This window comes from Calonectris borealis, chromosome 8, assembly GCF_964195595.1.
Source record: "Calonectris borealis chromosome 8, bCalBor7.hap1.2, whole genome shotgun sequence".
NCBI classification, from domain to species: Eukaryota; Metazoa; Chordata; class Aves; order Procellariiformes; family Procellariidae; genus Calonectris; species Calonectris borealis.
This window is the reverse complement of record NC_134319.1, coordinates 33,202,765-33,214,906: the sequence shown is the minus strand read 5'-3', so window position 1 is coordinate 33,214,906 and position 12,142 is coordinate 33,202,765. Positions and strand designations below refer to the sequence as shown.

The 12,142-nt window shown below is 52.4% G+C and overlaps 1 protein-coding gene across 2 annotated transcripts in view; it reads right to left on the bottom strand.

Annotated features, from left to right (window-relative positions):
• TNR (tenascin R) overlaps window positions 1-6,140 on the bottom strand; it is a 28,960-nt gene extending 22,820 nt beyond the window's left edge. For both annotated transcript variants that reach the window (XM_075157080.1, XM_075157079.1), the window contains exons 1-4: window positions 5,645-6,140; window positions 2,448-2,924; window positions 1,726-1,989; window positions 788-903 (exon numbers count right to left, since the gene is read on the bottom strand). In XM_075157080.1, the coding sequence (XP_075013181.1) occupies window positions 788-903; window positions 1,726-1,989; window positions 2,448-2,924; window positions 5,645-6,140 (1,353 nt within the window). The remainder of the gene's footprint in view (window positions 1-787; window positions 904-1,725; window positions 1,990-2,447; window positions 2,925-5,644) is intronic.
• Between the last annotated feature and the right edge of the window lie 6,002 nt (window positions 6,141-12,142).

The window sequence follows — 12,142 nt, the reverse complement described above, 5'->3', positions numbered from 1 at the left end:
AGTTCTGCAGTTCTCCACTGCCCAGAGCTGCCTTTGACTCCAGCGAGGGTTTTGTACAAGTGAAAATGGCATAATTGAGCCCTTAATCAGCATTTCTTTTGCTGCTGGGGCTTGAAAGCTCTTGTAAAGAGGCTCCATATTGAAGCTATACTTATGGCTAAATGGTGTAGAAATTATGAATATAGATTAAATACTTGATGTACAATTTTTGTTGCCGCGCATAGAAAATAGGGGATATTTAGGGCAACATTTTCATCCTTTCATCTTTTCTGGCACAAATTCTACCTGTTCATTACTGTGATTAAAATTCCGTGACAGGAATTAGCTGTGCGTGTGACTCGGGATTGCTGAAGGTTGTTGTCTGAGAGTTGGCGGCTGCTCGGTTCGATCCGGGCTGCTTTGGGTAGTTTAGCATGCAGAGAGAAGGGGCGAGGAAGAGGAGGAGGAAGAAGGGTCACGGCAAAGGAGGTGGAAGGGAAAAAGAGGAGATGAGAGCAGGAGACAGCGAAGCTGGAAGATTTATTTATTTATATGCTCGTCTCAATTTTATTGGGGAATTTCTTTGAGGCCATGCATGTCTTGACACCAAAGACTACTGGGGAAAGGCAAGCTGGCAATTTGGGGTTGAGGTGTTTGGGGTTGTCTGATGTGAAGCACACAAATTGCAAACAGAGGTCAGGTTTTTTTTTTGGGGGGGGGGTAATTGGAAGCTAATTCAGATCCGCTCGCTCAGTGTTTTTAGGGTGAGCGGGTGTAGCCCGCGATGCCGTGCGTGCGGCGGCAGTACCTTGGGGATGAAGCTGATCTCCCAGCCGTCGAAGGGGAAGGAGAAGGGCTCCCACTGCACCTCCGCCGTCGTCTCTGTGATGGTCTTGAACTTCAGCCCCTGTGGCGTGGCGAGGTCTGGAAGGGAGCGGGGGGCGGTGAGCAGAGCAGGATGGGTGTGCGGGTGCTGTCCGCCCCCACCCCACTCCCTGCCGCTATTTCGTTATCTGCGCAATGAAAATGGGACCCTTTTGGTAGGTGTTAGCAGAGTCATTGCCCCTTTGCCCCCATTCCAGGTGGGTTAGAGGGAGAGGAGGGAAATGCCTGGGCTGCTGGACATCTTTGCGTCGCACCTAACTGCACCGTGCAAACAGAGTGATGGGGTTGCAAAAGGGGTGTCTGGATAATTTATGTTTCCCCCTGCCCTCTGTGTCTTTGGTTTCTGAGGATCCTTTCAGGAGGTTGCCATCACAACTTGATACTCTTGTTTTCCTCTGTGCATCATGGTCCTGGTCAGGACTACATATCTCCTGACGCACAGCAGCATCCCCTCTTGCCGTGCTATCGCCCATGTCGTTGGGATTCGTCATGGGAAACCTATGCAGGAGTGGGAAGAGAACCTGTGACTTCTGCGTTGTGTCGCAATATTTTATATGAGGAAAAAAGTGTAAGATATTTTAGGGCATATTCTGGGGGCTTCAATCAAACACTGAAAGTTTCTTTGATTTTCAGTCATTCGGGTTTTAATCCAGACTCAGTCTTTATGCAGAGAGCGGACACGTTTCCCCCTTTCCTATATCCCCATACAGATATAAATGGGGATAAAAATATCCCCAATTTTTTTTTTTTTTGAAGGCTCAATTTTCTGCTGCTAGAAGGTTTTTATGGAAAATGTGAGCCAGCTGGAGCACCACCTCTGGTTATCCGGGTACCAAGCAACAAGTGCATTAGGATACTTACTGGTCATCACCTTGGAGGTAACAGGGATGCTCAAGACATCGCTGATGACCGCGTAGATACTGATGTTGTAGGCAACGCCTGGCTCCAGCTCTGTGATGGTGATGCTGCTCCAGTCCCCGGGCACCCGCTGCTGGAGCTGGGTGCCCCCCAGTCCCGCCGGCTGGTACGAGACGACGTACTCGGTGGCTGCCCCAGGGCTGTCCCACGCCAGCTCGATGGAGCTGTCGCTGATCCCTGTCACTCGCAGATTTTCGGGAGGAGCCACTGATGGGAAGGGCAGAGGTAAGGAGAGCGTCAGGGTGTGCGTGGCTTATCCTCCTACCCGGCCGTGGGGAAGGGTGTGTGGGTCCGCTGGTGGGACACGGCTACAGGCTTTGGACTGGGGGTTATGTGCTATCTGTGGTTGTATTAAATGCTATAGCGAGGCAAAAGCTCAGGAGAACCTGACTGCAGCCTCTGTTGTACCACGGGTTTACCACCGATGTTGGGGTGAACGTCGCTGGCTTTTTGCTTACCTCCCAAACTTTTGCCCGTGGCATCTCTGGGGACAGGGACAACAGGGAGGCAGTCAAACTGCGGGGCCCTGAGCAGGTCCTATGTGACATGCTCTGCCAGGTATGGGTTTCTCCCAGGCTTTGTGGTGCTCCTACGGGGCTCTGGGCACCCTGAAGCCCTTAATCATACATTAGGGTCTATCTCTCCCCGTGCATGCCCCCCGCTACCTGCCGAGCAGTCCTGCCCTTCGTAGCCTTCCTCGCAGACGCAGAGACCGTCCCTGCAGACCCCATGGCCGCTGCAGGCATTGGGGCAGTGCAGCCAGCCGCAGTCCTCTCCGGCGTAGCCCTCCTGGCAGATGCATGTGCCGTTGGCGCAGTGGCCCTTCCCCGAGCAGTCGCGGGGGCACCGCAGCTGGGAGCAGTCCTCCCCGGCGAAACCCTCCTCGCAGATGCACTCGCCGTCCACGCAGAGCCCACGGGAACCGCAGCCGGCGGGGCAGCGGAGCTGGGAGCAGTCCTCGCCCCCGTAGTCATTGTCGCAGATGCACTGGCCCTCCAGGCAGACGCCGCGGCTGGAGCAACCCCGGGGGCAACGGGGCTCGGAGCAGTTGCTGCCTGCCCAGCCCTCCATGCACACACAGCTGCACGACTCCAGGCTGAAGTTCCCGTGGCCGCTGCACTGCGGGGTATAATCCAGCTGCCCTGCAAGGACACGGGACCGAGGGTCAGAACCCACCGGGTGGGAGGTGGAAAAAGGTCAGCGTTGGCCCTGGGTCAGCCCGTTGATGGGCTGTGGGGAAGGGGGGCAAGATGTGGGACAAGTAGGGGATGGTCCTCTCTCTGGTTGAGCGCGCCCAGCTCTGGGGAGCTGGTGGCTTTAGGGCTGGCAGGGGAAGAATTGGTGATATGGGCTCATGGTGGGGCTTGGGTGGGTCCCCAGGAGTTTGTCCCCTTGGGAGTGCTGGCCTCCATGGCTATGGGTGCCATCAGCCTTGTTGGGGTGCAAGTCCTCCCTTTGGTTTTTCTTCAGCTCAGTGCTCAGTCGATGGGAACATCCCTAGACCTCTTACTGGGAAAAAGCCTTCCCTGGCTAAGCCCTCTGCACCAGCCATGACTCCTGTTGTCTCCTCTCCACCCACTGTTCCTTGTCACAGGTGGGAGGTCCCAGTCTGCTTGCTCTCTCTCCTACAAGAAACAGGTATGTACCCAAAGACATCATCTTCATCCCTGTCCTGGGGAACCTGATTAAGACAGAGCCGTTGGCTTTGCACAAAATATCATGGGTTCGGGCATGCTGGGGTTGTGGGAAAGCCGGGAAAACACATGGCCACCGCGGCCACTACCTCTGATGTCCCCCCTTTTTCTGGCAGCCTTGCACAGGACACTCTGGGGCGAGGAGGGATGCACGGCGATGAAGGCACCGGTCACTCTGACATTGCCAACACTCCCCTCTTTTGCCCCTCAACATGGACCCACAGCTCCAGCTTAGGGTTATGAACTGAGGAAGAAAGGAAACCCCTTCCCTTGGGAAACCTCTGCACCACGAAGATCCCAAGCTGCAGGACTTTTTTGTCCCCCAACTAAGTTTTCCATCCTAGCTGAGCTACCTGAGCAGCTCTTCCTATGGCGGGAGCAGCAGACGGTCGTGTAAAAGGGGTTGAGTTACATGCTGTGCCGGACAGACCCGTTTGGGCTACTTTGCAGGATGCTTCCCATCTAAACTCTGAATATTGGGAATGGCGATCAGGTTCTCTTCAGAACTCAGCCTCTAATTAAGTTATCAAAAGAGGAGAGGGGATGCTTGTAAGTGTGCTGGAAGAGAGCGGCTTTCCTTGGGGAAATGCCTCGGGCGGTGGGGTAGGGATCATCCTGATCTCCTCTGTGGTGCAGTGAATTGAAAGCAACTCCTGTAAAAATAAATGAAATTACTCCAGTTTTAGCTCGGCGCATCTGCGATCGGAGTGGAGACTCCGCCAAGCGATGAATGTTTAATGGGACTGTCTGCGTGTGTTGCAAGTAACCCACATAGACCCGTCAGAGTTTCAGATTAATTCCTTTAAAACAGGTTTTTCCCATTGCGTTTCTTACGTGATTTTAACCCTTGCTTTGCACACGCTGGTGGCATGTGTGGGTGTTTTCTGTTTCGTCTTTTGTTGACGCAGCTGATGACTGTCGCATCGGGAGGGGATGCAGGGAAAAGCACTGACTTCCACCGGCTGCACGGGAGATGTCAGCCCGAGCCACCCCGCTGCGTGTGCCGTCCCGGTTTGTCCCTCCCCAACCCACACACCCGTGGTCCAACTCTGTTGACCCGAGTGTGGGTCACTCCCATTTCATTTTAATGAGGAGGAGTTGGGGTACCACCAGAAAAATCGCACTAATAGCTGCAAAACTTAAAAAAAGGCAGCGGGCATTGGGAGGAAAAGGGTTGCTTTTAATTTTTCTTCCTCCCTCTTGTTGTTCTTGGCCTGAAAAGCTGTTTTCCCCTGGAAAGATGCCCTGTGTGGCTCTCCTTGCTTGGTGGCTTTTTCCCCACAAGGAGCCCTGCCGCGTCGGAGCCCCGAGCGGGGCTGGGCTGCGTGAGGGATGGATGCCCTTCGGGACAGCCCCTCTTACCGACCTCCCCGAGACGTAAGGAAAACCATCAGTGTGCTAGCTCCCGTGCTGTCGAAATGCAGCCTCTAGCCCAAACCTTTCTTAACCCATCTCGTTTCAACTGCGTGCTGCTTCCCTGGCTCTGGGGAACGGCCACGGTGAAACGAGGGGCTGTCTTTGATGGGGTAACCCTAATGGGGGCTCTCGAAGAGCTTCACAAACCACACGTATCGTTATTCAGATGAAGTATCCTGTTGATGGTTTTGTGCCTTTGTTATAGGTTTTGTTTGCATCTTTCGTGGCAACAGAAGTTATTCCCTGTGTTTTTTATTGGTTTTTTTTTTAAACTCAACCTTTCATACACATTCACTCCTCCTACTGAGAAGATGAAGGGGTTTACTGCCGGCTCCCACGGTCCTGCCTTCAGCCCAGGGACACTCAGAAGAGCAGCAGCTACCTCTCTCCTCCCTGTCTCACGCGCAGCAGCAGATTTCTAACAGCGTTGGAAGGACTGCAGGGTTGGGAGATCGCCCTGCTCACCCCCTACCAGCGGTAATTTTGTCTGTACCGGGGCTTTAGCTCTGGCCGTTACGGGGTTTCTGCAGCGAGCAGGGCATGGGGGCTCAAGTGACCAAATCCCTCCTGGGATTTTCCTGCCTTGGAGGACCTAAGCCAGGCTTTTCCCTAAAGCCACAGCCACACCATGGGTGAACATAGGTTTTCCTCCATCGCCACTCTGAGTGGCATCACCAGCTTTGTATTTATTTCTCCTGCCTTTTGCTCAAGCCCTCAGTCCCCAGCAAGAGCTAACAGGATGGCATTACTACCTGTGGCTGCATTTTCTTGGCAGCAATTGGAGTTGCATTGGTCCCGGAGCATGGAGACCTCTCTCTCCAGCATCTCAATCCTGCTCAGCAGCTCCTGCAGGGACGGAAGGGAGGTGGAGCACTTGCAGGCCTGCTTGGGCAAGTTTATCCTGTGGGTGAAGGTGACCCGGCTCTCGCTGTCGGAGGTCTGCTCCGCGTACTCCGCCAGCCGGTCGTCTTCTGAACTCACCTCCTCGGCCGAAGACTTGAACATGGACGAGCAGCAGCTGTCCAGGGGGATGTTGATGTTGTAGATGTGGTGGAAGACCATGGGCTGCTCTTTGATGGGTGGGCTGCAGTTCGCAAGGCCACCCTCCTGGTCCACCGCTGGCCTCTCGGCCGGCTCTGTTGTCACTTCCAGCCGGCACTCAAAAGGCTTGAGGACAGCACCCAACAGAAGCAAGCTGAAGCTGATGAGCACATTCCTCAGGACTGGGTTTTCACTGTCAGTCCCCATTTTCTTGGGAGAGGGAAGAGCCTTCTAAGCCAGCCTTGGTCAGCCAAGCACGGGGAGGACCTGGGGACACAGAAGAAAAAGAGAATGGTTGGTGTTAGCCCTGAAACTATGCTCAGCGTAGAGAGGCAAGTCCTTCTGGGCAAAGTCATCCAGAGAGACGGGGGGCTGACTCGATCCACACACAGTCCTGCTGTCTTTGGTGGAGCCTAAATCAGCCCCGTGCAGAGCCCATGGCTGGTGGGGAGACCCTGCCATAGCTGTTGAACAGTGTCAGAGGCAGATTCTTGTTGCTATTTTTTTTTAAAAGGAAACAGTTAATCTACAGCTAATCTAACGGTACTAACAAAGCACCAAATACATGTGTTTTCAGGAGGAATGCCCCATATGGGATCTACTTTCAGTGCCCCATCAGTACAGCGTGTAGGGCCCAAAGGGTTAAGGCATGGGTGACGGTGACGCATCCCATGCCCCAGGAGCTACGCCCAGGGTTGCTAAGCTTCATCCAGTAGCTATAGGAACGGCAGCCTCGATGTTAAACACCGTTAAATTACACCATGCAGGCTCCAGCTTGTTCAGGTTGATGCTCTGAGCAGACAAATTCCTCCCATTAAAGTGGCTTCGCCCCCTGCCCGTGCTCTGGATTACGAGTTAACCTTGCCTTGATTTGGAACAACACAACTTCTTTTCCGGTATTGATCGCGAGCCCCTGGGTGGTAATCCAGCCTCCAAGGACCACATTTATCTCCAGCCTAAAATCACCGGTGCCAGCCTAGTTGTGCTGGGGATGGATTCACCCCCATTACTCTTGTTGGGACTATTGTGTGCTGACCAATACTTAACGCCAACTGGTTTGCCATGAGGAATTACTTGGTCCATGAGGGGACAGTGCTAACGGGCAGGTGAGGCTGTGAGTGCAATGTCATTGCACCCAAAGATACCGTTTGCCTTGTGTTTTCTTTGCAGGAGGTAGTTTACCTGCAGTCCAAGAGGGATTGCTGGAGAGTGGCTGCTTGGCAGGCGTGTTGTGCCATGGTTAGAGGCTCTCAGCTGAGCCCTGGCACTGCTTTGGTGTTGGGACAGCTACTTAAATATTTTCAGCTGATACCTGCAAATTCTTGATTGGATTTCTCGTAGCATTTTAGGAGGGAATGTAAATTGCCATGTTTGCACCTCCCTACCTGTGTTGGGTTTGTAGGACTTGGACTGATGAACGCTGGTTATGTGCTTTGTGGTTCCTTCTGCACCAGCAGTGTAAAAGATGCAGCGGGCACATTAAATCTAGTCAACAGACTCTTTACAGTGCTGGTAAAAAGATGCAAAGAGCTGAAGACCTTCTCGCTGCATCACCAGAAACTTTACCAAAGCTCCAAGAAGTTGTGGGGTTTACATATTATTCAAAGCCAGGCCATGGTTCTTGCAGTGTCAAGCCTTAATTCATAATTAACTGTAATAACCCTGTATTTAGTACCACTAATAACTCTGTATTCAGACTCTAAGGGGGCTTAGCCATTCATACAGGTTTGAAAACAAGGAATAAGCACATAGGACCATGTGGGTTAAGAAGGACTTAAAACCTCAAGGACTTAAAACCCGTGAGCACTGGGTGACCCGTTGGGATGGGACGTGTCTTGAAGGGCCGCTACGTGGAGAGGTGCAAATTGCCACATCCGTCAACTTTTTTTTTTTTTTTGCCACATTGCCATGTGCTCCTTCTTCTGGGATGCTTGGTGACAAGAGGAGATGGGACGTCAACCTGGTCTGACTCTAGCTGAACACTCATACCAGTTCCTCCCAACATAGGTGAGAAGGACCGGCGAGTTGAGTGGTTCCAACAACCTGCTTAAAACCAAATCTCCCAAGCTGCATTTAGTGGACTGGACTTGGGGTTTCACAGCTGATCCATGCTAGGGTATGCTGGCTGTGGCAAGGACGAGGTGCAGGGTGATGGGGAAGATGTCCTCTCATGGCTTTTGGTGGATGCTTCCAACCTACCTATGTGGGGTCTTCTCCAAGCCATGGGAGCTGGCCTGGCAGGGTGGGTGCGATACCCCAGTGGTTTGGTTTTTGGGGGGTGGGATAGCAGTGTGGGGCGGCTGATAGCAGCGCTCGGGGCGGCTCACCAAGTCTTACTTTGCCGGTATCTGCCAGTGCCATAATCTTGAGCAATTACCCTCCCTTACTTCTAACGACTCTCCTGCTCCGGAGCTCCTCTCCGGCTCCCCCGGGAGCGGCTGTGCCTCCCCCCTTCCCCTGCTGCTGAATGAAAATATTTGTTTACTGGTTTCTCTCCTACTCCAGAACTACTCCAGAAAATATCCCTATTCAGCCGCCTCGCAGCGTTCGCAGGGTTGTTATCCCATATTACCACAATGTTTCTGCTGCACTTTTCTTCTCGGCTCCCTGCTTAATGCCTGCTTCTCGTGAGCAGGCACCTGGGACTCCTTCGGTAGGCTCTCTCTTTTTTTTCCTGGCTTTAGGAAAAGCAAGAAAAATGAAAATAACTCCGCAGTGGGGTGGCATCCTCCTTCCCCTTGGCTCCCACGGTGGTTCTGGCCGTGCTTGCAGAAGACAGAAAGAAGGAGGGCACCGGAGATGACAACAGGAGGGAGCGAGAGGGGTGGGATCAATGCTCCGTAAGTGGCGATTTGGGGCTGCAATCTCATACCTTGACCCCCCCCAAATCCTCCTCTGCCTTCTGGGCTCTCCAGCAGCTCCTGGGTGGCCCCAGCTGACCCACGGAGAGACTTCTTGTCCCTGCATAACGAGGCAGCCGTGACGGGGGGGAGGCACAGGGACTAAATAGCGCCGGCTGCCTTTGATTGACTCGTCGGCGTTCGAGGCTAACTACCCGCTCCTTGGCCTCTCGCTTGGCTTTTTTATGTGTGCTCCGAGTGGAAGTAATTGTGGCTGTGAGCCAGCTGCGCCGAGCCGTGCCAGAGCTTCAAAGCAAGCCTCCTTGCAGGATTACAGGAGCAGCTTAGACACAGGGAAATGAAATCCTCCCCCTCCCGGCTCTTCGGATCCAGCCTGGCTCAACAGAGACGCCAGAGCCTGTTTATGAGGGATGGGGAGAGAAGGGCTCCAGGTGAATGCAGGGACGAGAGAGCAGGAGATGGGTTGGTGGATAAAGCGGGGCGAGCAGATGTACGGCGGAGATTGCTCGCTAAAGACAGCTAGCAGGTTGGGTAGTTAACGACTCTCTAACCCATAGACCGAAAGCCATTCATCTGCCGGTAGAAACTGCCAGGCTCATTGATCTGAATCTCTTTATCGGTAAATTCATCACAGCGGATGCCAGCGGGATGCTGCCCAGCTCTCGTTTCTGAGCGGCAAGTCACGGCATCCCCCTCCAGCCCTGCTCAACGTGGTGGCCTTGGGCAGGGGGTGATGCTGCAGGGGTGGTGGCATCCCCATGGCATGATGCTAGGGGAGCTTTCACTTTTTTGTTGTTATTATAAACAGGATCATGGAAGGCAAAAAAAAAGAAGAAAAAGTATTCCTGCCTCGATTGGGTGCTGGGTCAGGCTTAATGCTGTGAAACGGTGAAAAGTCGCCCTGGTTCAGGCTCTCCCTGGCTCAAACCAGGCTGAATCCACAGGGTCCTGCGGAGCAGAAGGATGCTCCTTGGTGTCCTCCAACCCACAGCAGACCATCTGAGCCATAAATTCCTGTTAATCCCCGACTTCTTCCTGGAGGCTTGGGCTGACAGCTCTGAAGCCCTGCCAAATTTGTGGATGCATTCCCAGGGTCTGTCATCTCCCTTCCCTATCTGGTCCTGCTTTGTCTCCTGCTCCTCCTGTCAATGATTTGCTTTTGCCTGAAGGACCCCCATCACCGTGAGCTCACCGGGGTGGGTTAACGCGGAGATTTGGCTGGCAGTGCTCCGGAGCTGCGTGCACGGTCTGACAGCTCGAGGCTTGTCGACCGGGGAAGAGAAGTTGCATTAACGTCCCTGCTTTGGGTTCCTCATCCTCCTGCCCTCCCGGCGTTTCCCAGCCCAGCTAACACTGCCCATGGGCAGCGACAGAACCGTTAGAAACCATTGACTGAGGGAACAGATCCAGGACTATATATTTTTTCTTTCTCCCTGTACGAGGAAAAAGAAGCAAATTTCTGTGATCGTTTCACGCCTAAAATGAGTTGCATTAGGGCAAATTTATCTGGGATGCTTTTTAGTCTTTTTTTAATTTCTCCTTCATTATCACCAAGTTCAGATAAAATTCCAAGGTGGTGGTGTTCCCGGTGGCTTCAGTCCCTCCGTCCCTGGAGGTGGCCTTGGAAAACCTCCCGTCTGGGGCAGCAAAGGCAGCTTTGAGCCCGGCGCTTTCCCGGCATCCAAAAGCAATGTCTTCTCCTTCGCTTTCCACCGGGCTGGGGCAATGCCTCTCCCTTTGCTCGCACCCAGGACAGGACAGTTGATCTTCAGTTGCCTCTGGCACAGCACAACTGCTGCTTTGTTTTACCAGAGTTGGTTTCCCTTGGTTTGCTTTTCTTTCCCCCACCTCCCCGGTTACGGTCCCCCAGAAACATGGGTGTTTGAATTAAAGTTCAAATTAAAGAGTTATTAAAGTTAATTATGAAGTTTGGCAGGCACTAAGCTCTCGGCTCTAAAGCATTTCAACTTTGGGGAGCTGTGAAAGAATCAATCTGCTGCAATTTCTGTGTGGTGCTCAATAAAAAACCACACAATCTAAAACTGAGAAAAATATTTGAGGGCTTTTGCCAAACACATACCACAGTAAAGCTCTCTCTTTCCCTCCTGAATGGCCTCTCCCCATCCAGGGCTTGTGTCTTATGTGCCAGCAAAGGAAGAAACAGAAAAACCCTATTAAATCCACAGTGCATCCACCCTAATTATATATTTTTGGCTATTTTTACATTTTGCTGATGGGTTGTATTTGTGTGAGCAAATGGTGCTGGGAATGCAGAAGCGAACCTGCGTGCGGTGATGCTTGGAGCAGCTGTGCCCGGAAAGTCATTAATGGTATGGCAGCAGTTTTTGGGGGGGCAGCATCACCCAGAAATGCAGCGCCGTGTCCCCCAGCAACATCTGCACCCCCTTTTTTATTGCTTAGCAATATCAACGTAGCAAATGTAAACTGTGCCCCAGGGGCTGCGGCGGGACAGGCGCAGGGACATCAGATCCGCACAACGGGGATGATGCCAGCAGTTTTATCTCCAGCATTTTGCTGGAGATAATTTAATATTTGGATGGTCTAACAATATTTTTATTTTTGTGCCAGTTTTGGTGAATTGCTTTGGTTAAAAAATAGCCCCAACGCTGCCCGGAAAGATGCTTGAAAAATTAAAGCATTTCTTTCTCCAGCCAGATATTGTGTATTAAAATGTTTTTAAAGTCACTAAAGATGAAAACGAAGTGAACATTTTGTTTTGGGTGAGAAATGTTTTAATCTACCCAGAGCACATAGATATGTATGTGTATATATACATATATATATGCATTTATTGCGTTTTCTTTTCCCGAATACTAGATAAACCACAAGCCCTGCTTTTTGGTGCAGATAGCAAACTGGAAAAATCAGATTTATTTGGAGTTTGGACTGGGATGCATCCTTAATGACGACCAACAAACCATCAAGAAATGGAGTTTGCTGCCTGCTTCCTCGGCGTGGCAGGAGCAGGCAGATATTAGCTAACACCCAGCGTCCCCGAGCCGTGTCGGGGCTGGCTGATTGGAGCTGTGATGTGTTCCCTGCCGGAGCTCAGCTGGCAGGAGCCGGACCGCTGCGATGGATTTGCTCCCGGCTGCTGCTAATGATGGGAACGAGCCCGGTGCATGGTGGTGCGTGAAGCAGGCAGAAAGCCTCTGAACATATTACTTGGGCTTTTATGTCACAAAGTATGTTGGAGGTTTCCCATAAGCCAAAAAAACCCCCACTGGATGGTTTTCAAGGCTCCCAAAATGTCCCTGGAGATACCCGCGTGCTCAGTGCAGATGGTGCCTGCTCCATGTTACGGAGAGATACAGCCCCTGCAAGCTT